The sequence below is a fragment of the Eucalyptus grandis genome, chromosome 7 (assembly GCF_016545825.1).
Source record: "Eucalyptus grandis isolate ANBG69807.140 chromosome 7, ASM1654582v1, whole genome shotgun sequence".
Taxonomy (NCBI): Eukaryota; Viridiplantae; Streptophyta; class Magnoliopsida; order Myrtales; family Myrtaceae; genus Eucalyptus; species Eucalyptus grandis.
This window is the reverse complement of record NC_052618.1, coordinates 8,570,411-8,594,767: the sequence shown is the minus strand read 5'-3', so window position 1 is coordinate 8,594,767 and position 24,357 is coordinate 8,570,411. Positions and strand designations below refer to the sequence as shown.

The 24,357-nt window shown below is 38.9% G+C and overlaps 2 protein-coding genes and 1 pseudogene across 2 annotated transcripts; 1 reads left to right on the top strand and 2 right to left on the bottom strand.

Moving 5' to 3' along the window:
* Positions 1 to 260: 260 nt before the first annotated feature.
* Positions 261 to 7,090, bottom strand: LOC120295479 (annotated as a pseudogene).
* Positions 7,091 to 14,474: 7,384 nt separating this feature from the next.
* Positions 14,475 to 19,395, bottom strand: LOC104454885 (disease resistance protein RPV1). The gene is made up of 5 exons (XM_010069761.3): positions 18,723 to 19,395; positions 17,885 to 18,005; positions 16,058 to 17,104; positions 15,663 to 15,911; positions 14,475 to 15,568 (listed from the first exon to the last, which is right to left on the bottom strand). Exons 1-5 carry the CDS (start codon positions 19,319 to 19,321, stop codon positions 14,630 to 14,632), a joined length of 2,955 nt encoding a protein of 984 aa, XP_010068063.3. The 5' UTR covers positions 19,322 to 19,395; the 3' UTR covers positions 14,475 to 14,629.
* Positions 19,396 to 19,999: 604 nt separating this feature from the next.
* On the top strand, positions 20,000 to 23,427 carry LOC104454883 (disease resistance protein RPV1). Its single transcript, XM_039317374.1, has 5 exons — positions 20,000 to 20,620; positions 20,771 to 21,956; positions 22,066 to 22,332; positions 22,452 to 22,780; positions 22,914 to 23,427. Exons 1-5 carry the CDS (start codon positions 20,124 to 20,126, stop codon positions 23,425 to 23,427), a joined length of 2,793 nt encoding a protein of 930 aa, XP_039173308.1. The 5' UTR covers positions 20,000 to 20,123.
* The last annotated feature ends 930 nt before the right edge of the window (positions 23,428 to 24,357 follow it).

Below are 24,357 nucleotides of genomic sequence, written 5' to 3'. Positions count from 1 at the left end.
TATAAACAATAGCATGCCCTTGCATTGTTTTTCAACATATAGTTCATGGAAGAGTACCATAATCCTAGCTTTCATTTGACTCAGAACTTAAGAGGACAGTATCTAGGTTCCTATAAACATTTTCAGAGCAGAGCAAATACCGATTCTTTTATTGGAATGATAGCACCATTATTCCCTATACTCTCAATTCAAAATCCTCCCTTATTTTCATTTGATTCACAACAATCCCCTGGACCGTCTCCGAAAACAATTTTTGCTTATGGACACAAACTCAGTTTGGCCATTAGCTGGGTTTCATAATTAGGGATCTATGCACTATCCATTTAAGTCTGAAAAATTCTGAGGACAATGCTGCGGATTTGTTTGTGACACATAAAGATGCACCTCATTGAGGAACCGCGATTAATGGAGAATTAAGGCTATTTGAGCTTCACAGTGGAGCTAATGACAGCATGCTTCAGGTCTAATCTTGATATCCTTGGCTCCTCATCAACCTAATCCTTCCTCTAAATGCATATGTTGCTACAGATAGCTCGCTAGTCTTCATACTCAGTCTCTTCATCGTCATCCTCGTTGTTTTCTGCATATCTCCATCCCTCCACATTCTCTTGGTCCTCTTCTGTCTCCTCACTATCTTCTTCCTCATATATGTCTTCTTTAACTGGCCACGGTTTCTTCACCACATTCAAAGTGACGGGAGTAGGGCTGGCGACACCTTTCCTCTTAGCAGACTTTGCTGGAGGCGTCTTCAAGTTCAGTTTCTGTCTGCTTTGCTTCTGGCTTTTCCCATTGGCACACTTTCTGCTGTAATTATCTTGACCACTAGCTTCATCCATTTCATGATCCACATTGCGTGTGGCATTCTCAGCGTTCTCATCAGCCATGTACTCGTGATGTTCTCTTCTCAAGTGAAGTTTGAGCTTGTACTCATGAATATAAGCCTTGTCACATGTCTCATACGAACAAGCATAAGGGCGGTCAGATGATGCTGATCCACTCCACTGGAAGGTTTAGAAGCTTTAGTAGTGATCTTCTCCAGAGGTGGTGTGTACTTCATCACCTCAACTGCCGCATTATGTGGAATTAGGTAGAAAGTCAAAGCCACAGATTCAAAGTCAATTAAATCAATGACACTTCGAACTAAAATAGCCTCTGGCATAGTTCTGAAAATTTAGATTTCCCGATGTTTCCAAGTTGACCAATATTTATCAGAAAAATGAAGAGCTCACACTTTGCACGTTAATTTCCTTTGGATGGTGCTTAACTAACCAATGATCTTAATCCTCACAATCAAATCAGCGGAAACCAATCTCAAACTGGTCAGATGCCTGGCTCCCCAAGCATCCATCATTTCAGTAGTGACACGGTAATAAGAAAGCAAGACCAACCTTTTCATGCTGCGATGCGATGTGATTCTTAAGCTTGTACTCATGAGCATATCTCTTTCCACAATCTGGGTATGGGTAAATATGATAGTTCTCTTCAGACTTGAGTGTGTGTTTTCATGTGGGACCTCAGGTTGAAATCCAGGGAAAATGCCTGAAATAACAAGTTAACTGTCAAATACAAGTGGAACAAACAAATAACAGTTAAGAGCATCTGTGGCATGTCCAGACTAGGAAGATTGAAATACAACATGTCGCTATCCACCAGTGTGCTAATTATTTTATGTCAACAGGTCAATATCCCGTATGAAGAATAAGCCTTCCTTATGACACTTACTCACAAAATTCTGTGTTACATGTCTTTAGGGTTTGAGTACTAAATTATTATATGAAACCAGTTATGATCTTAACCCTCACAATTTGTAGAAAGGAAAGCAAGAATCGAATTAGAATGTCAGTAAAAGAGTTAGGAAAGCGGACTACAAAATATATCATCACTTACTATACTAAATAAAGGATTTTGAATAAGGAAACGTTCTACTCTTCGTCCTTGTATTTTCATGCTTTCTCTAATCAATTCCCTGCACCATTAATTTGTTTAATCAAGTCCTTCCACTTCTACTTTCATGAATTATCTAATGAAAATTCCTCTGACACCACATTGGTCAAATCCAACTAATGCGGCTATCAAATGACGTCGTAGCGTGATGTGGACAAAATCTTACAAATGTGGATGTCCAAGCGGTTGTCCACACTTTATCCACATCATACCCCAGCGTTGTTTACATATGTTAACTTTATCCACATGCATACTGTCATCATGGAAAGGACATGTCAATTGAATTTGATTGGATTTAGTGTCAGAACACTTGATTAGAAACTTTGCGATGGTACAATTTAACTTAACAAATTAAATATTCAGGGACTTGGTTAGAAAATGCATGAAAGTACAAGAACGAAAAATTGCTTAAAATAATTCATGCATTTTGATATGATAACACCAACCTCACCGTGATTGTCAACTTCTATTTTTTTGGGGTCAAATGATTCTCAACTAGTAATGGAAAGAGAATTAAACTATCTCAGAGATGTGAAAATCTCTTACTCAGTCTTAGCCCTGTAGAATTCTAGTCAGGACCTGGTTGGGAACTACAATTCTGGCAACACCACCATAGAAATTTGAGACACCATCTCATACAAAAATAAATGCCAACAAGTGAATAAGATAAACCCAGCAAAACCAAGAAATTAGATTCAGGGGGGGCAGATTGATTGACCACCTTACCACAGCCTTCATAAGGACACACAAAATCTCTTTCCCCAGTGTGAATAAGAAAGTGCCTTTTTTTTGGGTAAAAGTAAGAGATATATTGGGGAAAGGTCAAACTGTACAACTAATCAGCTTCAAAAACTTACATTCAAGATGGACATGCCCATTATGAGTGGAAGGAAGCCAAGGAAAAATTCAAGAGGCAACCGAGAACGGCCAAAAAACGAAAAGCAGACCGACAACCAGAAATGACCTAGCAAGACACCTAGCCAGCCGGTCCACAATCAGTGGACAAGAAGATAAAGGGATCCAACTCCCACGAGCGATGAATCCTCCTGTTTCTGTAGGAGTCCTCGACATCTTTGAGGGTAGCAGCTTTATTTTTAATGACCTTGAGGAGGTGCCTCTTAATGGCTGGAACAAAAAGCAGCTCCCCCCTAAAAAGAATATTGCTCCCATTCTTCCAAATGATGTGGCAGAGCGCACCAAAGGAAAAGCGGGTAATACTTTTGTAGAACTCCTTCCCTGAGAGCAGAGAGATAACCCAACTAAAGTCTCCTCCCAACTAAGAAAGTGCCTTTTTAATTTCAAACTATCCAAAAATTTCTGCAATACAAGCAAAGGAACAATCAGCATGCAGTGCAGACCTAAAGAGACAAAACAGAAAAATAACTTTCGACCACAAAACAAAACACAGACAACTACCAATCAAAAAAAAAAAAAAAAACAACTATCAACAAACGCTCCATCTAAAACTTTTGAGAGTTCATTAGCATTTGATAAGGATATGCACACAAGCTGGCAGAGGAGCAATTTTCATTTTTGTAAGTTTAGGTAGAAGGTCCAACCCATAAACTTAAACCATTGGGTAAAGAGAGAATACATCAATATAAGGCCAACCAAACCGACAAACAAGTGATGTTGGATACTTTAACCACAAGGAACCGAAAAGGGAATGGACGAACTAGGAATAAGACAGAAAAGCTGCATGTGAAATGAAATTTTAACTCAAAAAACAAAAATTATTAAGAGAAGCACCAGAAAACCAGATGCTGGAAACTAGTTGTTAACCGATTTCCAGTCCACTACCAGTCACGGTTAGCATTGGTGGTTGCTGACCAGTGGCTGATCATTGCTCTGGTCAGCAACCAGCGAAAGGGTGCCGTTATTGTGCATGTGAGCATGTGCACACGTGAGAGAGAGAGAGAGAGAGCTAGTGGACAACTGGACATCCCTGGCAAGGTCCATCAGACACGACCTATCAGTTCATAAAATGGTAAAACTGATGAATTGACGATTGAATGAGGATCCCTTGGCACTCAGACAAAAATCACATGCTTATCAATCTTCCACATTAGTCATAAACCCCATCAGGCATTTGGATTCATAGATGATATTTGATTTCAAAGATGTAATTTAAACCTATCCACCACCAAGCCAACCAGAACTATGACTGTGGATCAATCATCCAATGCCCCTACGTGGCAATTTCAACAAGTAAGCCTAAAGTTGTTCATAAAAATTAAAAAAACAGCAGACGGGGCAAGCCCCAGGTTTATTTTGATATTTTAAGTAATCTTCATAAGGCCTTTTATAAAATAAACTTGAGAGCCATTAAAATTAGTAAAACACATGCTAGCAATTGAAACAAAACTATCATAGAAGTCACATTGTAATTGCTTAAAATATTATCCAGGCCATTCTGCAGTCACCACCATATGGTTATAATATCACATAATTTCATTCACCATCCCTGAAAAGACACTAAAATCTAAGATAACAGCTAGACATTAGCTAAATAGAGGAAAGCAATAACAACATTGAGATGATATAAGATGAACAAGCACAAAAAACAAGGCACGCTACCTTTCCGCATCCCTCATAGTGACACACATACTGTCTTTCTCCATGGATGTGAGAATGCTTTCTCAAAGCACCAGCGTCAATAAAGGCTTTTCCACATCCTTCATAGCTGCAGTGGAAAAGGACTTCAGTAGTTGGCTCTGGCTCTGGTTCTGGCTCCTTTGGCTCATTTTCCTTCTCTCTCAGGGCCTTCAATGTGCCCTCTACAGGTGAGACATAAAGAAACTTGAGCCCATGCTTAAAAGTTCTTTCAGTTCTTTTTTTGTAAGTAAAGGTAATACAGAAAATAAAACAATTTAAGAATAAGGAGGCATGCTAAAGCTAAACCAAAGAGAAATGAAGAAGAAGACACAAGTGAAAAAGAGAAAGTAGAGGAGCATTCTAATTAGAGAGTATATAATCAAAGCAGAGTTTTGATGAACTTCAAATTGTCAAATGAAATTTGAGCATAAAACTAGAGCTCCAAAAACTTCTCATCGATTTAATAATCTGGCACCATTTCTAAGAACCTCCTAAAGTAGCTATCCAAAATATAGACAAGCTTCAATTTTAATTTTGCAAATAAACCACCTGCTTCCAGATCCAATTGCCATAGATGGCTATCGGCAAACAGATTCATCTAGTAATGCCCAATTGAAAATTCAGGAGTTTCTTTCTCCCATCTTCCAGCAAACCACACAGGGAAAAAAAAGAAAAAAATGCATATTCTCATTCAAGAACTCTACAAGGTAACTCCACCATTACCATCAAGACAGCCTCCATGAAACTAAGCCAGCTTATAGGAGAAAACAGGCTGGACTTAATTCCCGGTCACTATGATATTGGAGAAAATTTTCAACTACCATAACATATAAATGCAAATAGCAAATTTCATTGAACCAACATGTACCCTGAAAAGAATCTTCAGTGAAGAAAATGGAATATTTGTTTAAAAATGGCACGTACACCAATTCTTCCAGTTACTTGAAGCCAGCTAGGTCAGTTTACACCTCACCTGAATTAGCAATTTCGCCAAACATCGCATGTTTCCACCTACCTTTTGACAAAGGAGTTTTAATTTGGCTCTTGGCTTTCCACATTAAACCTGTCGCTTCTTTTGTACACTTAACACCCACAGTTTCTAGAAACATATAATTACTAACATTTAAAGTCACCTCAAATTTCTAAAACATAAAAAATAAAATAAAATAAATTACTTTCAACCGGTCAGGAAATTCAATATGGCTTATTGAAGGCCTTAAAACTGATAAGAAAGCCAACCCACTGTCTTTCCAAATAATAACAGGTTAATAAAAAAAAAATTCAGACATTAAAAGTTCTAAACGGAGTGCAATAGTCACCTGTAACCCATTTCAAGACATAGCACTTCCCGCCAGTTGCTACAACATCTTGTGGCACCCTAAAAAGAAATGCACTACGTCATATATAAAATTCCATTCACACAATAAGATGGTAAATGCAGCACTTAGAACCATCACAATACAAGAATAAGGTGCAAAAGAAAGAGCTTTCAATTTGTGTCAAAAAAACTCGTGGTAGTAAACTCAGTCCACCCACCGCCTAACACATGTCAGAAATTTGTAAAAGCAATCCCTTGGAAAACAAGCGAACTCAAGAAGCCAAGCTTAGTAAGAGTCCAAATACACACTTCTAATGCTATGGCTTTCCATGCCAATAGGTTAAGCCCTCTGGAAACATCAGATACAACCAAAACATACACAGAATTACAACCGGGGAAAAAGAAGTCCAAGTAAAAGATGTATTCTGATACAGCTATTTGATGTTAAAATAGGGAAACGCAAGCATGTACACATACACGTCAGTGAGGACTGAAATTTAAACCATATAATAAAATAAAATAAAATAAAATCTGATGATGAACTCTTGGACAAGATAGAACTACCAAAGCACTTTCTTCCAGCGGGACTTTAAAATAACTCCGTTCCACCAAAAGTGGCACATCGATAAATCCCATACATGAAAACAAACTCATATCAAGAGTCTGCAAAACGCAGAGCAATGATCCAAACTCAATCATGAAGACTATTCAATAACTCAAATAACCATATGCATAATCTCCATAACACGGGCTATATTCAGACACTAGATTTCACAAAAGAGAGCTCGTTCCAATTCCCCATCACCAGATTGCATGACAACCTCCCCCAGCCTGAGCAATTATCAGCAAATTACAGCAGCAACGACTTAAATTCGCAATTTTTCCACTTGCCACCTCACTCACATGTACCCAGGAACTCAAGATTCATGCCCACTACAGAACTGTTTGACAAAATCGACGAGATTTATGCTAAATTCCCACTACGCCTACGTAGACAGCAGAAATCCCCAAATTCCCTTTCCAGGCAGCATAATTGAAGCGGAAAAAAAAAATCACAAGTTGGGCCTCAAAACACACACAGATTGATCGAAAGAGAGTACCATTCCTTGACCCACTTGACGGCGGGGTCTTGGCCTTGAGGAGGGGGCGCCGGTCGAAGATGTTGTGGGTGTAATGAGACTCGATTTTCAGATTACGCACGCTCCGTCGCTTCGCTGCACCTCCACATCCAAATCAAAGTCCAAATTGATTCAAGAATTAGGGTTTTAGCACCTCCACATCCAAATCAAGATTCAAAATGATTCAGAAATTAGGGTTTCAGAAAACGAATTCGACCCGAATTGAGGGGAGATAGAGAGAGGGAGGCTGTGGGAAAGCTAAAGGAGACGATGGTTCGTATTGAGGGTTGGTCGTTCACTGGAAGAGCCGACCATAGACATAAAAATTGTGAATAGTAAATAGTTAAATATGCGATGGAGTTATCGGCTTTTGAATTAGTGGATAAGTGATACTTGAGGAAAATATGAAATTTTCGAAAAATGCATTTCGGAAAGTTATCTTCAAAAAAATAATAATATTTTTGGTTTTAAGCTAAGACTTGAAAATAAATTGAAAAATATTTTTTTATCGTTTCGTAAATTTTTCTAAATAGATATATACTATTTGAACAGAAAAATGCCAAACATAAACATGTTTGTTCTATATATATATATAACACGATTAATAATGGCGTTGATAACTTTTACAATCTAAATAAAATCAATTTTTATTTTTTATTTTTACTTTTTCTTTTCTTTTTGTTCTTTTTTCTTTCTTCCTCCGCGCCGTCGTCAAGGCTAGCGATGATCGAGCCTTGCTTGTTCACTAGATCTGGCAAGGCTCGAGCCTCACCAACCCTAACCTGTGGCCGGTTGTTAGCCGTTGCCGCTGGAGGAAGAAAGAAAAAAGAAAGGAAAGAAGTAAAAATAAAATAAAGAATTATGTAATATGAAATTTACATTAGAAAACTCAATTTAAAAAAAAATCTAAAAAATATTTACATTAACACCGGTCGTGCCACATAAGATGGTCGACATCCATGTCGGCCATTTCTGACCCTAACATCCCAGGCATCGCCAAGCTTGACCTTGATGGACTTTTATGATATGCAACATAAATGATGCATTTACGTTGCATGAAATGCAATGACTAATTACTCCAATCTTCACCACATAATTATCAAAAATGTGATTTTCTAGATTACATGCATTACTTGATATATGACCAAATTATCCCTAAGTCTACATGCAAACTATATGAAAGACAAGTAACTTTTTTTTTTCTCTTTTGTTTTCAATTAATAAAAACCATGAACTACCCTAAATCTGCATGTACTCTAAGACTGAAATGCATTGCCCTAAGATAACAAATTATGAATGTGCCCTAAACTCTAAATATGCATGAGACAATGACATGCAATATCTATATATTGAAATACACGTTATGATTAGAATTAATCACATCATTAATTGGAGTTCGATCTTAGTGCCTAAAGGTCCAAAAGGAAAGAATCGGATCAAATCGTGATAGCATAAGCTTCAATTAACTAATAACATGCATTTAAAAACCATATACTAAAATGAATTTAGACAGACCCAGCTTACCTTGAGCAAAGATTAACCTAAGACAATTGAAGCGAGGAAAGGTGCGACGCCTTCTGGTGGGTATTGGCAAGAGAGTGTAGCCGGTGAAGCTACGGCAGCGAGGATTGACGACCGTTGTTCAATGCCGGAGTTTGCAAAAGGGGCTTGCCGGGGGAACTAGCGACTCTTGAACGTAATGGCAAGGACGGATGTTAGCTAGAAACGCCACAGACAAATTACCAATATCGCTAAATGACCACCGGTGCCAAGCTGCCTTGCCAGGAAACCTGGAACCTTGCAAGGAGGTCTAGAAGACCTACTGGGATAACTGGCCGTGGCTGGATTCGCTTGACTTCTCGGCCTAGCTGCTGTGCGTGATATTCAGGCTCGTCAGCGACCCGACATCATGTCAGTCACTGCGCCTGGAAGTCTTGGCTGAGCAAGGCGGAGGCGCGACGGAGCTGACGTCAGCATTGATGAGATAAATGACCACGTCAGGGCAACGTCGCGGATGGAGAGTAGGATATGGTGGCTTGGCTTACGGAGTGGTGGTGGGCGGCGGAGTGCGGAGGAGAGCAACCGCGGATGAAGATTTGCTCTTGAAATGATGATACCCACGGACGCTAGATGCTGATCACAACTTTTTCATTCAAACCTCTTTAACAACCGGGAGATGATATCGCATTTCTATGGAAAAATCTCCCAACAGCCCGGACGTCAATTGTGGGAAAAGAGATCACATCCGCTGATTTTTATCATCTTCCTTAGGGAAAAATTCAATGGCTCAATCTCTAGTTGCCTTCTGACCAATGATCGATCACCGAAATCTGAGTCTTCATCCCATCTCAAAAATCTCTTCCGTTTTGCTAGCCCATTATCAGATTGCCACCGAATTGATCTCTTTAGCGTTACCAAATTCCGTTGTTTCGTCTCTAGCTATAAATATTCTCGCTTTGCCGATCGCGATTGCCTCTCTCTCCTTTTGAATTCTTGACCGAGATAAAGAGGTCGTGACGGCCAGCTATTTATGGGAGATGATCCTTCGTGCGCTTGTCCGTGTATCAGTCCATAGTAGCATCGAAGAGAAGTCACATTATGACTTAAGCAAAAAGAATACAAATGTGAATGATGCAAGTGATATTTTTATTATTTTTAGGAGTCGGGTCGACTCTCAATTTTCTTATGCAACCTAAATAACTAAATAGGTTACCAAAATTTAGATGTCAATAGTCTAACTACCTAATTGACACCTAAATTTCCCTTTTACTCAATCTTCTAAAGAGATAAATATGATTGCTTGGAACTAGCCGAAAATAAAGGAATGCGTCGTAGATTTCATTTCATTGAAAGGCAATCAATGACACATGCCATCCGCAAACTACATTTTGTCAGACGCATGTTTTTGTAATGCAAGCATGATTCTCGAATAATGTGGCAAGTTAGCCACGTCTCACACACGAGGTTGATTATGTACACTTGCGTGAGACTTGGAATTAGATGGAGAGAATTATTGACACTATTCATTTAAGTTTAAATTACATAAAAAATTAGGGATTGATTTTAACCCATAGCAAAAATAATCTTCATTCAACTACAATGCATAACTAGCATCCATTAAAACTTTATTTAAAAAAATATTTAAAAAAAAAAAGGCGGAAGAGGGCTGGGCCTGGGCTGGCCCGGCTCCCTCTTCCTTTTTCATCTTTCCCTCCTTCTTCCCCTCGCGGGCCGGCCCACCTATTCCTTTTGCCAGCCCGGCCCCTTCTCTTCTTCTCCTTCTCTCTTCCCTGCTCGGCTTGGACGGTAGCTCGGCGACAAGGGCAGAAGGACGACGCAACGAAGGACAGCGTACGTCAAAGGACAACGAGGAATGTCGAGCGACACGGTCAGGACAGGCTGGCCAGCAACGGGCTGGCGTCGGGTACGGGGCTTGAAAGAGAGAGAGAGAGAGAGAGAGAGAGCCATGAGAGAAAGGGAGGGAGAACTAGAGTCCCGGCCAACTTCTACCCCTCCTCCGCCTCGAAAAAGTGGTAAGACCCGGCTGCTCTTTCTTTTTCTTATTTTTCCGGTTTGGGTCGATTCCTCGAGGATCCCGGCTCGGAGGCGCGCGAGGCGAACGGACGTGGCCCGATCTATGGATCTCGCCCACCATTCGCCGCCGCCAAGCCGGGTAGAGAGCACCACCAACGGCCCCCGTTTGCCCTGCTTTGTGCCCTGTTTCGGCTCGTCAGACCGGGCTTCGTCGTGGTACGATTCGTGCGAGTCCCAGCCCCCATCTACGTCGTGCTAAGCTTCATTTCGATCTCTGCTTATCGATTGCTAAGCGTCTCGGCGCGGTTTGACTCCCAGTTAATTCAATAGTCTTCCTTCAGTCGACGCCCGTCATGTGTTTGTGAAAATGCCCGAACCGAGTTATGTAGATTTTCCGTGATTTTGGTCTGGTTCTAAGCGTTTGTTGGTTATTTGACATGTTTGTGGACTTTCACTGCCGTCTGTGGAGTAGTGCGCTGTTTCTTTTGCGTGTCGTGTGTGCATCCCGGCGGACGGTCCTTTGATTGAGCCAAGGGCAGATACGAGCCGGCTCATGGCCGTTCGTCTCTTCTGTTTTCCCGGGTTTTAGGAATCTGGGCGCAACTAGAATTTGTTAAGTTCGGGTTGATTTCGAGCTATATGTGGACTGGTGATCTTCGGACTCAAAAGACCCGGTCCGAATTCCTTTTTTAACAATATTAGAACTCATAAAAGAAAATCATGAAAACTTTTATAAGATTAATTAATTAATAAAAATCATAAAAAATTTATAAATAAGAAAATTTTTATAAGATATTAAATAAAATTCATAGAAATTTTAAAAATTCAATAACTGCATAAAAATACAAGAAAAAAAATCAACAAATTTTAAAATTTTGGAAAACTCAAAAATTCATAAAAATTTGGAAAATCCCCAAAAAATTCAAAAAAAAAAAAATAGAATTCCCCAGAAAGCTTTTAAATAGTTTTTGGATGATCTCCTCTTAAAAAGGGGATCCTTTTATATCTAAAATTGTGCCCAATTGTCCTTAGAGATGAATGCCCTTGATTACACACTTTCCTTATGTTAATTATGGTTTCCATTTAGCTTAGTTAGAGGCGGCATGCTCCTTATTTAACAATGCTAGATTCTTGCTCTTCTAATGTAATTTTTTCAATGTCACTTTAGTTATTGATTGTTATGTTAATAATTGCGCACTCGCATAGTCATCTCACATACTAATAGATAAGTATAAAATCAATCTAGACTACCTAACAGAAAATCTTTTGAAAGAAATTAGATTAGGTACCCAAATGGTGCCCATTGTTTATTAGTGTAATTAAGTCCTTCGTCTCAAACTCTCACATGCTTTACTTGGTTTCTAAGCCGACCTCAATAGGTTAGTAGTGATTTCTCATTAGAACATTTTTACGAACACATCAATATCGCGTAAGATATGGGTTTGGAAGAGCTCGCTCCTAATTATGGGCCGTGGGCCTGTCTTTTAGGTTTTCCCTAAACCTATTCTCTCTCTTGAGGGGTAGGTCGCAACAAGAACCAAAGCCAAATGAAGGTGTTTTTGGTGTGTCCTTGAATGAACTGTCTAGAAACATGTACTATTGGATTTCAATTGTCTTGATGGAGTCAAATATGATCCATTACATGCCATTAGTTTAAAGCTTTGTGGAAATAGATATGTATGACTTTGGTTGGTATGTGACTTTTGTTTTACCTAGCTATCCTTATGGAAGCCGGACCTCCACATGAAGTTATCGTTGCTATAGCCGAACGACAAAAAGATGAACTTTCGTCAAGATTTCAAAAGAATGTGTTAGTTAATGAAAATTGTGACTTCATGAGATTCCTCGGTCGGAATGAAGATGGTCTATCTTTGACCACACCAGTGAGCTGCATTCAATGACCAATAATATCATCTATTTGTTACATCCAAAAAGTAAAAGGGAAAATAATTAGATAGTGAGAAATCATCGAAGAATTTACACAATTACTTGTCTTGTCTCAATCAATACTTATATATTGAATGAGATTCTTATAACTTATTGAAGCATTGGCAAGATATATATTGGATGATATGAGAATATGTTTTCTTCAACATCAAAATTGGTGCAACCCAATTGAAGGAAATGAATCAATTATTCAACACATAACTTTAACCATGCCCTGCATGTACGTTTTTGAGCGTAAGCAGATATTTAGGACAAAAAAGCGGTCTAATCAAGAATCACAATGCAAAATGTGATTTTTTTTACTTTTGGTGGCCAGAGTGCAAAATGCAATATTTTGGTTAATGTACAACTACATAGAAAACTGTATTTCCTCTATCAAGTTAAATCCAACGGCATATGCTTTTACGGAAATTACAACTTATTTACCTTAAATTCATTTCTTCCCCCAAATTAATTACCTTAAACCCAAACAAATTTTGACGCCGATTATGTTATTTCCTCTAAAATTCGTATCCTAATTCCTACACTAAACTACCTAGTAATGGTTTATAACCTCATGCGGTCCTAGGAGTAGACAAGACTTGCGCGAGGTTTTTTTCACCCGTTAAAGGAAGCAAGACCAACCCTTTCATGCTGAGATGTAATGTGGTTTATAAGTTTGGGCAGGTTTTTATCTTTTAGGCCAAGATTCACTCTATAAAGTTTGGCATCACTAGGTTGAGAACCATCCAGGAATCGATCACCCATAGTTCAAATTGAAACTTTGACCAAAAACAAACACGTTGATGATCTACACTCCAACAGGTGAGCTGCCTATAAAAGAACATGCAGTTAGTGTAACTTGGATGTGTAGTTCCAGTTGGGGCTTCAAACACAAAAGATTTATAAATGAAATATTTCATTATCAAAATGCTGATCATTCACAAGTTTAATTGCTTTCTTCAGCAACTAATACGTACAATACGACTAATTTTCAACGATGTAAAACTTAATCTCTACAGTTAATTTCCAACGACATAATTTTTCCATACCGAAGATTGCAACAATTGTTGATGGGCAGCTCAAGAAAAGATACAAAGCTGAAACCAAAATAAGTTCGAACTCAATATAGCTCATCTATTTTATAGATAAAACAGAGATAATTGTCAACTGATCTAAAATTTGAACTGTTGAATGTACAAGTGCTTTAATGGCAAGTATTCTGATAGATAACTACCGCTGACTTTATTGTTTAATAGGTTTATAGATCCAACCCATTTGGATTTTTGTACTTTTCATCTTGATGATGATCCCAAGAGTATTATGTACAATCTGACAACTGTACAGGTGAACCGTTTCTGGTGGCCCAAACAATCATAATATTAGGGATAATTAGGCATTATTTCACAATAGCTCCCGAATTTGAAAATGAATCGGAGCTCTGATACCGTTGCACAATAAATCCCGAGCTCTGAAAAATTAAGGGTTAATTCTTGAATTTTGATTTTTTCTGCAATGGCTAATTTTTTTTAATCTACATCTCCGTTAAGTTTGTTAATTGAGTATGGATTAAATTATTTTTCTTTACAAACTCAACCGTATCATTGTTAACTTCATTAGTTGTACATCATTTCTATTTTCTTAACTTCATTCACCATGTAGTAGAGATTATTCTAGTCAAGAAAAATGAGCAAGTCCCTATTCAAGGACGTTTAATTTGCGATGCAGAGGGAAAAAAATAGTGACAAAAACAAAAATCAAAGCCCAAGAGGATAATATGTAACTTCTAAAAATCAGTGCTATTGTGCAACGCAGTCATAGTTTGGGAAAGTAATTTACGCCTAATATATACAAATTACAATACAGCTAATTTCCAACGGCACAAAGCATTCCTCTATGGTTAATTTGCAATGACATGAGTGTTTTCTCTTATTCAATGCATATGTATTGTTAGATTATCGTAGTTGCTATGAAAATATTACCGATAGTCATAAAAACTCATGACTATGTTAAATCGATGCATATACACCACATTGAAATGAATACTAGAAATTTAAGCAAGCGGGAACATATTCAATTGAGAAGAGTAGGTTGACACAATTCTATAATTGCCTGGAGCATAATGTAACCAACCCTACGAACCACATCAAATGACAACACTCAAACAATCTGATCCAAACTAACACTGTATTACTTATTGCAATAAATGCCACCAACGGCTGAAATTTGAAGATCCTAACATTTTTTGCTTCAAGTTGTGATCGACATCAAGGCTCGTTAGGTTACGGGGAAGCGTAGGCAACTCTTTGAGAAAGTCGCAGTGTAGCAAATCTAGAGTCTGAAGTCTTGGCAAGAACTGTATTTCTGATGGAAGGCTCGATATACGAGTACCTCGAAGCCTCAGTTCTCTGAGAGAATATAGGCGCACAATATCACTTGAAAAGATTCCCTCCAAACTCCTGCACCAGGAGGCATGTACTTCTTCCAGGGAAATCAACTTTCCAATATAAAGAGGAAATTCTCTTATGAAACAAGAATCCAATTTCAGCACTTTCAATCTGCGCAGGTTTTTAGTTGAATCGGGCAAACTCGAAACACTTGTACCTGAAATATCCAACTTTTCTAGTGAGTGCCCCAATTTGCCAATGGATTCCGGAAGCTTTCCAAGCCCATGACAGTCCTTCAAAGACAAGCGTCTAAGATGTCCCAAGTCTCCTATTGACTCAGGGAGTTCAAGAATTTTCGCGTTATCCAAGGCTAGCTCTGAAAGAGCTTTAAGTTCACAAACTGAACTAGGAAAGCGAACCAATGACAAGCAATTAGTGGCACTAAGAATTTGCAGTTGAACCAGTTTGCCTATCGATGCAGGAAGTTCTCGTATGGAAGTGCCATCAATCAGGAGCTCTTCCAAAGCATTCATCCCACCCATTTCCGCTGGCAACATGCTAAGTTCAGAGCAGAACTTCAAATTCAAGGTAACCAAACACTTCAGATAATTAATTGAAGGATCTAAATGAACCAATCGAGAACACAGCTCAAAAATCAGTATCTCCAAATTTGGGCAACAGGAGAAGCTGGGGGTAATTAATAAGTCCCCACAACCTGTAAGATTCAAGACTTTCAAACGCTCCATCTGCAAAACAGGGGAAAAAAGTTCATATGACGTAGAACTCTCAATGTACTTAAGGGCTAACACGAACACAACAACAAATGAGCTATAAACCCACCTTTATTCTATTCCAACCTGCCCAGGACTCTGTAACCTTACTCCAGGAAAGATCAAGAATAACTAGGTTCTCATTCTTCTCTAAATGCATGCTGATCGCATCTTGAGGGCACCCTTGCCACTGAAGCCACCAAACGTTCGACAAGGCACCTGCAAATTGTCTACCAATATTGGCGCGACCCAAGCTGAGAAAAGTCGTGCTCGGCAAGATCTCACAGCCTGCCTCTTTAGTTTCCAGGTGGTCTCTTTTCTGTATGAAGGACCAAAAAAGTCAACAAAAGAAACGTGAAAGTCATCAGACAATGAAATAGTTACTATGGATGCCTAAACTCCCACGAGGTAAAGAAAATCGAAAACATATAGAAGCTCAAATGCTACTTTTTTCCCCCAACGTACCCTTTTCCCCTTCTTCCTGTCCTGGGCTATGGCAGGACCGTACAATCCAGCACCTGTTCCTGGATCGTGGAAACGTTCGTCGACAATCTCCCTGGCAAGGCACCTTAGCATGCTGTGCATGCCTAATTTATTTTCGTCCATTTCTATTAGGGATATTCGACAAAGGACACTGACTTCATCACGACAATTATAATGATGAGGCCAAATGATCGGATGAGGATGAGGAAGCCAACACAAAACGAGTGAGGCAATCCGAAAATCCACATCAGGGGGAAAACTTGCAAGATTAAGATACGTCAGCTTTAGATCTTCATCTAAAGTATCATAAATTGCACTCAGAATCTTCTGGTAATCTTCCTGAAATTGTTGCGTGAGATCTTTGAATTTAATCCATTCTTCCAGTCCTTTATGTTGCAAAAAAGAACCAAAAACTTTGACAAGCAGTGGAAGTCCCTTCGCAGCCTTCACTATTTCGATTGCAATTTTAACATAAGATCGTAGTTCATCTTTCTCTCCGTTTGCAGCATACTGCCAGAAAAAGTTGAAAGCTCCATTATCATCCATCAGATTAACATTGTAAGTATGAGCCAACCCTCGAGCAACAAACCCTTGAAGAACTCTGCTTTCTTTTGAGGTGACAATTACTCTACTTCCACAACCAAACCAATCAAGCTTAGCTCCTACAAACTCCTTGAGGAGGGATGCCTTCTCCACATCATCAAGAACAATAAGAACTTTCATACTCCTAAATATCTCTTTCAAAAATCGTACTCCTTCGAAAGCAGAAGCAACCTCATGCTCTCTTTTTAAAATATTATGGATCAACTTGGTTTGAAGATAGTGAACACCTCCAGGTTGCCGCGTTGTTTCTTCAATCTCAGCAAGAAAACTGCAAGCATCAAAGCGAAGGGATATTTTATCATATATGATCTTGGCAAGAGCAGTCTTTCCAATGCCATCTCTCCCATGGATTCCAACAATTCGTACATCGCTTACTTCCAGTTCCAATAATTCCATTATTTTCGATTCTTGACTGTCTTCAAGCTCCTAGAAAGGTACTTAAGTTTAGGAGAATGTTAGATAAGAAGAGAAGTGAAGAAATATACAGATGTGGCACTGTAAGTTCCAGATGAAAATGCCATTCTCTGAGACATGTGCTTTGATTGTGCCTGCCAATCAATTATATGCCTTGCTAGTTGAGATGTTGTAACTAATATTTAGCCGACACAGAAGACAGGTTGTTGAAGATAAACTCCTCTGAAGTTCCTCCACACAATCGTTCACTACAAGCATCTCATTTAAGCTAAAGATACGTGCTGTCTCTATTATGGAAAAATCTAGTAAGCAAACTGGCTTACTAAACATAAAAAAGCCTAATCTGGCTTAACACACACCCATTTCTTGTCCTTTGCAAAAGGAAGCACAGAAAGATGATGACCAGCCTTATCAGAGAGAATCTCCGAGTTGCCACAGTGATAAATTAAGCAGGAGTTTACCATGAGATCTCATTTAGATGTTCAAGATCCATAATGGCTAAAATCAAGGGTAATTAGCTACTGAAAAAATTGAAGTATATGCAAGCTACTTCAGAGTTCAGACGATGACTTGCATTATCTTGGAGGTTCAGTTCATGCGTTTGCCTTCCTTTTTATATCATATTCTAACTTTACAACGACTGTAAAAATGACGTAAAAATATTTCGTGGTAATTAGACTTTTTATCTATTTGATGTAAAACACACTTAAGCTGAAACTAACTTCATCAACAGTTACAGTCTTTAGGAGAGAGTACTCGAGAAGAGAGGAGAATGGGAGCGAAGAAATATACCGAGGTCCTGTCAGATAACATGGGATTATCACCAGTGGATAGATCCTCAGACACATGATTGTGTGCTATCATCAGCTTAAACAAAATTTCTCCGACGATGGCTGTGATAAGTTCCTTTTCACTGCCAAGGCAGAAAAAATCTCAGTTCCAAACTATTAAAAGATCACTGAAACTTCAAATGGCTCGTAAAAATGTTAACCCAACGCACTACATAATGAAACGGCAATCAATGTGCTAAAAGATCACTGAAACTTTATGCAGAACATAATTTACCTGATGCAAAGATATAAACATACACACTAATGTTTAGTAATTGTGTGAACGTTGCATAATGCCATTGCAGCAAGTATTTGGTCCAAACAATGGATTATATTCTCACAGTTTGTCATCGAGTGGAAATATCACTCAACCATGGGTTGAATCACAGAATTACACGATTATGTGGCTGAACAGAATGAAGTTTTAAAGATAGTTCACTGAGCCAAACTCAGATATGTAGTGTAAACAGGGTCAATTCGAGAGAGATTTGGCCTGAAAAAGGAACAAGAGGGAATTGAAAATGTTAACCCAGTTAATTCCCATCAATAATTTCCTCTTTTTTTCTCTAGTTTAGTCCCCATAAAGTTTTGAAACAGGCTCGGTAACAATCATAAACCCAAGCAAGTGAGCAAAACAATTTAGAGTACACCAGAGTCAACCGATATTTGCTTTTTTTGCTGGGAAAATGTCGTTGGGCTTCCTTTTAGTTTTCCCGACATTCTCGACATTACCTCCATCGATTGAGCAAATAAATCAGAAGAAACCTACAAGAAAAGAAGACAGATGTAATGCAACATACCTTTTATATGAGCTTAGTTCCCATCCCTTGACTTTACCAGCCCCCACAAGAGCCTTCTCCCACAGCTTGACTTTCTCATCGCCGAATCTCTGCTTGTGCGCGTCCAGGGCGTCTCTGTAGCGTGATTTTTGGTCCAGCTGCACATCAGACCGTTCCACATCGTAGAAAACGGGCAGGATCACTTTCTTCCCTCCTGATCTAGACATGTGTTCTACCATGAGTGCGAGCGTCTCAAGGCACTCGGAGCTATAAGCATAGGCTTTTGAAAAGATAGGTATGTAGATGTTGGAGCTGGAGACCGATAGCCGAAGCTCTTCGGGTAGAATAAATGGGATGTCGCAAACTATGAAAACGTGAATTCCGTCAGCTTCCAAGCAGCGACAGAGGGAACCAACGAATCCAATGGGACTATCCGATCCAAGGTAACTCAGGATCACATCATCTTGATTCAGCCTCGCTGGTTTATCTTCGACGAGGTCAGATAATTCAGCAACACTCGATTCTGCCCCTGATTTTAGCTTCTCCTGTTTTCTTGACTCGCCTTCTCGGCCAAAACTGGGCGCGACTTCTCTCCGTTTTCTGCTTCGGGAATCAGCCATAGTAGTTTCCGACTTCAATTCAATCTTTCGTCGTCCAGTTTTCACTCTACCTGGGTTTTTCAGAGAATGGCCAAGTGAACCGTTCGGGTTAGCCTTAACGGTCGTTCCATCCGAGCTTAAGAAGACAAATTCCACCCAAAAAGAGAAGTAGGTACGATGATGGACGTAAGTTACTAAGAATAAATAATTTATAATAAATTCAAGTTGTTGACGGTATCCCATAGAAAGTCACAAAAGTTAGGACATTCTAGCACACGAGTTAAATCACTTGTTATTACTTCATTCGTTTTATAAAAAATAACTTCTGAAAAAAAAAATATTTTATGGATTTTTCGACATTTAATTTACGGAAAATGAATTGATTAAGGAAAATATTTTCTATTAATAGAAAAGAAAATTGTTTTCCACTTTTCAAGTAGAGAAAATATTTTTCATATCTTCTTTCGCCAAACACCTTTTTCTTTCATTTTTATTATTTTTTTTCGTTTTTCTTTTTTTTAAATTGAGTTTTTAATTATTTTTTCTTTTATCTTTTCCTTTTCTTTATTTTTCTTTTTATTTTAATTATAATGCAACTTTTCCTTATTTTACAAGAAGATCGAGAAAATTAGTTAATTATCATGAATTTGACAATATATACATATAGCTAGTTTTGTCTTTGAAAGATTCCATAGCTTTGGTACGTAAGCTTCTTAGACTGGAGCAGGTCTGTTAGCTTCTTCTCTTCCCCGAGCGATCTCCCAGTTGTCCCCCCGCCCGAGGAAATACCTGGTCTTTACGCCTTTTCTTGAGCTTCTCACTCATGGATATCTGCAATAACCACTCGGGGCTTCCATCAACTAAATGGCCCGATGTTTGCCGCTACGAAGTCTTTCTCAGTTTCAGAGGAGGAGATGTTCGGGGTGGCTTCGTTGAATTTCTCTACGAAGGCCTCGCTGATTCAGGGACCATTGCATTTATCGATCATCGTGGGATCGAGATCGGAGAACATATCATGCCTAAGATCTTACAAGTGATTGGGCACACGCAGATCTGCATTCCCATCTTCTCCAAAGATTTCGCTTCTAGTAGGAGTTGTCTGAAGGAGGTAGAGAAAATGGTGGAGTGTGACAGGACAATCATGCCCATTTTCTACGACGTCTCCCCTTCAGTGGTCGGTGAACAAAAGGAGAGTTATCAGCAGTCCTTCCGCGACCATGAGGCCGATGGAGTGACGTCAACGACTATAAACAACTGGAAGAAGGCTCTGCATAGTGTTTCAAGAAAACGAGGATGGGAATTGGAGAAATTCCAGCACGGGTAATACGAAATCAAGATTTCTATGCTTCTTTCGACTTTTCCAACAGTGGTCAAAAGAAAAATGTCAATGCATCTGTTCTTCTGCCTGGTGTATTATCCGAGCTGTTGTTACTTTTCACATCTTACTCTTTCCTCTTTTCCCTTTGGCAGGCAGCGTGAACTTATAAATGAGGTTGTTTCCACGGTCCGCCGGTTGTTGAGGAAGGATGACTTATATGTGACGGCACATTTAGTGGGGATGGATCAACCTGTGCAAGAGGTGATGAGAAAACTTGGTGTTGGCTATGAAAATGGAGAAGTAATTAAAGGGCAAATGGTGACAGGAAAACGTGTGGTTGAGATATCGGGCCTTCCAGGAATTGGTAAGTCGACTCTTGCCGCGGTTGTCTACAACAAAATCCATCATCTCTTCGAAGGTAAGAGTTTCCTTAAAGAGGTTGAGCAAACGAGACTCCTGTCTCTCCAAGAAGATTTAGTTAGTGGCCTCCAAAAGAGAGCATACACGTTCAAATCTCCTGCTGAAGGTAACGAATTTATCAAGTACAAATTTGGAGATCTAAGAGTTCTCATTATTCTTGACGATGTTAGTGATTTTAAACAAATCAATTCACTAGCTGGAGATCTAAGTTGGTTTGGTCCAGGAAGCAGAATCATTGTAATATCTAAGAGAAGTAATCTTGTTGACAACCATAATCAGGTGCATGTGACCTCTGCGAGCGGCAGTACTGTTAACAGGTGTGATGACATCCTCGTTGAAAAGTACAAGCTAAAAGAAATGAATAGTGACCATGCTTTTCAGCTATTTTGTAGTGTTCTTAGAGAAAAACCTCTTAAAAAGGAATTCTCCTCTTTGGTATGTGAAATTATATCGGCTGCCGGAGGAATTCCTCTGGTTATTGAGGTGGTTGGTTCATTTTTACGTGGAAAGCCCATAGAATTTTGGAAGGAGGCAATGGGTAGATTGAAACGAGAGCCTTACACTGCGGAAGTAAAACGAATTCTGAAGAGAAGATATGAAGATTTAGAAAAAAATGCCCAAGAGATATTTCTCGATGTAGCTTGTTTTTTTGTGGGAAAGGACAAAGCAATACCATCTTACATGTGGGAAGCTTGTGAATATGATCCTTATAGTGGAATCAACGAGCTTCACGACTTGTCTTTGGTCAAAACTAGAGAAAACAGTGAATTGTGGATGAATAATCAACTAAAAGTCCTTGGGAGGGATATTGTCAAGGAGGAAAATCCAAGTGAACCTTTCAAGCGGAGCAGGTTATGGAATGAGGAGGATATCGAACCAGTATTGAATGAAAGGAAGGTAAATTTTGAAGACAAGAAGGTCTCTTTTGTAGTCTGAATTAAAGTACTTCTTTTGAATACTTATTCTATTTTCAGGGATAATTGTCAATGCACTTCTATTTCACTTTCTCATTTTGCCATTTTTCCAGGATTGGCAGGACGCTGCAAGTGAAGCCCTCAGTGCCACATACGACAAACCCCATTTATTTCCTGAACATAGATTCTTTTGTGAGTTCTCGAAGCTTAGGTATCTTAAAATGAACCACGCTATTGTCAAAGCATATAAGCAGAGTGCAAAGAGCTCCAGAGAGGATTTTTACCTTCGAAGGTTAAAGTGGCTTGAATGGCAAGGGTGCAACGATATCTCCAGTCTACTTGCTTTAGATATGTCAAAATTGATCGTTCTTGATTTGTCTGTGAGTACCTCCAGCCATTGGCAGTGCTGGACACCAATTATGATGGTATGATGACATAACTGTGCATTTTCTTTTGCATCCAGTTTGACAATAGCTTATATTATTCTCTTGTTTTGCAGAGGGCCAAGAACTTGAAAGTTTTGATCCTAAAAGATTGTCGTTTGCTAATGGAATCTCCATTTTCCCATGCTGCTGTGACCTTAGAGAGACTAAACCTGGAACGTTCAACATTACCTACGTGTGCTGTGAGGTCCATTAGCGAGCTAAGGAACTTAGTTTCTTTGAATATCAAGTTCTGCAGCTTCGTGCAAGAGCTGCCAAAAGATATAGGTTCCTTGGAAGCTTTGAAAGAGCTATACATCGATGGAACTCCCATTAAAGCCATTGATATCGCAGAGGGTTCCTATGGGAAGCTTAAAATTCTGAGTGCTTGCAACTGCGAATTCTTGTCTCTACCCAATTCAATTGGTAACTTGAAATCTCTTTTCGTACCTGGCATTAAACGAGACTAAACTGAGTGAGCTCCCTTGTTCTATCGGATTGTTGGAGAATCTCCAGACGCTATCTCTGAGAAACTGTAGGAGCTTGTGGAAATTGCCGGATTCCATTGGAGACCTCAAAAAGCTGCAAGTCATGGATCTTTCAAGCACAATAGTTGACGAAATACCATCCTCTGTCAAGGATTTACAAAACTTGAAAGAACTAAAGATGGCTGGCACTCACATAAGAAAATTTCCTGGAGGCATTAAGAATCTAGAGAGTTTAGAAGAGATAGATTTCTCGGGCTGCAGAAATTTGAGAGGGGAGTGCAACATTACGGGATTATCGTCTTTGCGGGTGTTACTTCTAGAACACACTGATATTTCTCGGCTGATTGTCACGGATCGCCAATCCTATAATCCCAAAAACCTCAAACTAGATGGCGATGTCCCCATCTCGATAATTGGAACTATCCAAGGGCATGGCATCGGTTCAACAGATGTGAGACTAGACCACCGTTCAAGGCTGACGGACATCATATCAGCATGCGATGATGAGTCAGAGACCGTAGCAATGTGGCGGTCAGACAGAAGCAAGGAAGTCATCGGTGGATGAGGTTTGGCTACGGAGGAAGTTAGCGCTCCTATCCCATTAAATCAAATTTGTAAATCATCAAGCATGTCAACTGATCTTCCTGCAATAAGGGCTATTAGGGGCATAGCCAAATTCGAATTTTCGCTTCTATTCTGAATTTTCAATTTACATTCTTCTTCCATTTTCTTGACCTTCACACTCGCACACTTTTTATTGTCTTGCACGCATGTCAATTTCCTGCAATTTTGTGCGTACATGTTAGCTTTGGTTTTGACTCGGTGTAAGTATTACACAGTTTATTTGATTGATTTGCAAGATAACTGCAAGGTCGTCAAAGTATGAGTTTTAGTTCCTTTCTCGATCGTTCATCTCATTAGTAGTCTCCTTGATCAATAGTAGAGGATGAAATCTTGTTCTTCTTTCGTCAATTTTAAAACTAGAACAAAAAATTTGATGTTGCATCTGACCATCTAACAAAAATTCTTCAGAGGTACAATATGTTTGTGAATGTCGCAACTATATTACCCAAAATTAGCAGTGATTGCTTTTTCAAATCAACTTGAAAATGATTATTGCTCGGTTCTCTTAATCATTGATTTTATTTAACTAGTATGAAAACTATATATGCAATATTCTAAATATGGTTAACATAACATTCTGTCAATCAAAAGAATATCCACATGAAAAATTGTGCTTACGTGCACAATAGAAAAGAGAAAACTTTCTGATTCTGACAGAGTATTGTGATTAAACTAACTAACAAAAAATTAGTGTATTTTATTTCCAAGACTTATAACGCAATGTATTTAATGACACTTATAATCAATGAAAATATCTACAATATGATTAATAGGCTGGTTTTCTAAGACATTTTTAATCTTTCTTAATGAGAATTTTTAGGACTATATCTTGTGATATTATGATTCACATATGTATGATATATTATCCTTA

Excerpts from the sequence above, each read along its gene's own strand:
- LOC104454883 (XM_039317374.1), top strand. The coding sequence starts at position 20,124 with ATGGATATCTGCAATAACCACTCGGGGCTTCCATCAACTAAATGGCCC. Across the intron at positions 20,621-20,770 it reads TTGGAGAAATTCCAGCACGG|GCAGCGTGAACTTATAAATG; the intron begins GTAATACGAAAT and ends TCCCTTTGGCAG. Across the intron at positions 22,333-22,451 it reads TGATCGTTCTTGATTTGTCT|AGGGCCAAGAACTTGAAAGT; the intron begins GTGAGTACCTCC and ends CTTGTTTTGCAG.
- LOC104454885 (XM_010069761.3), bottom strand. The coding sequence starts at position 19,321 with ATGGCTGATTCCCGAAGCAGAAAACGGAGAGAAGTCGCGCCCAGTTTT. Across the intron at positions 18,006-18,722 it reads GAACTAAGCTCATATAAAAG|TGAAAAGGAACTTATCACAG; the intron begins GTATGTTGCATT and ends CTGCCTTGGCAG. Across the intron at positions 15,912-16,057 it reads ACAGGAAGAAGGGGAAAAGG|AAAAGAGACCACCTGGAAAC; the intron begins GTACGTTGGGGG and ends TCCTTCATACAG.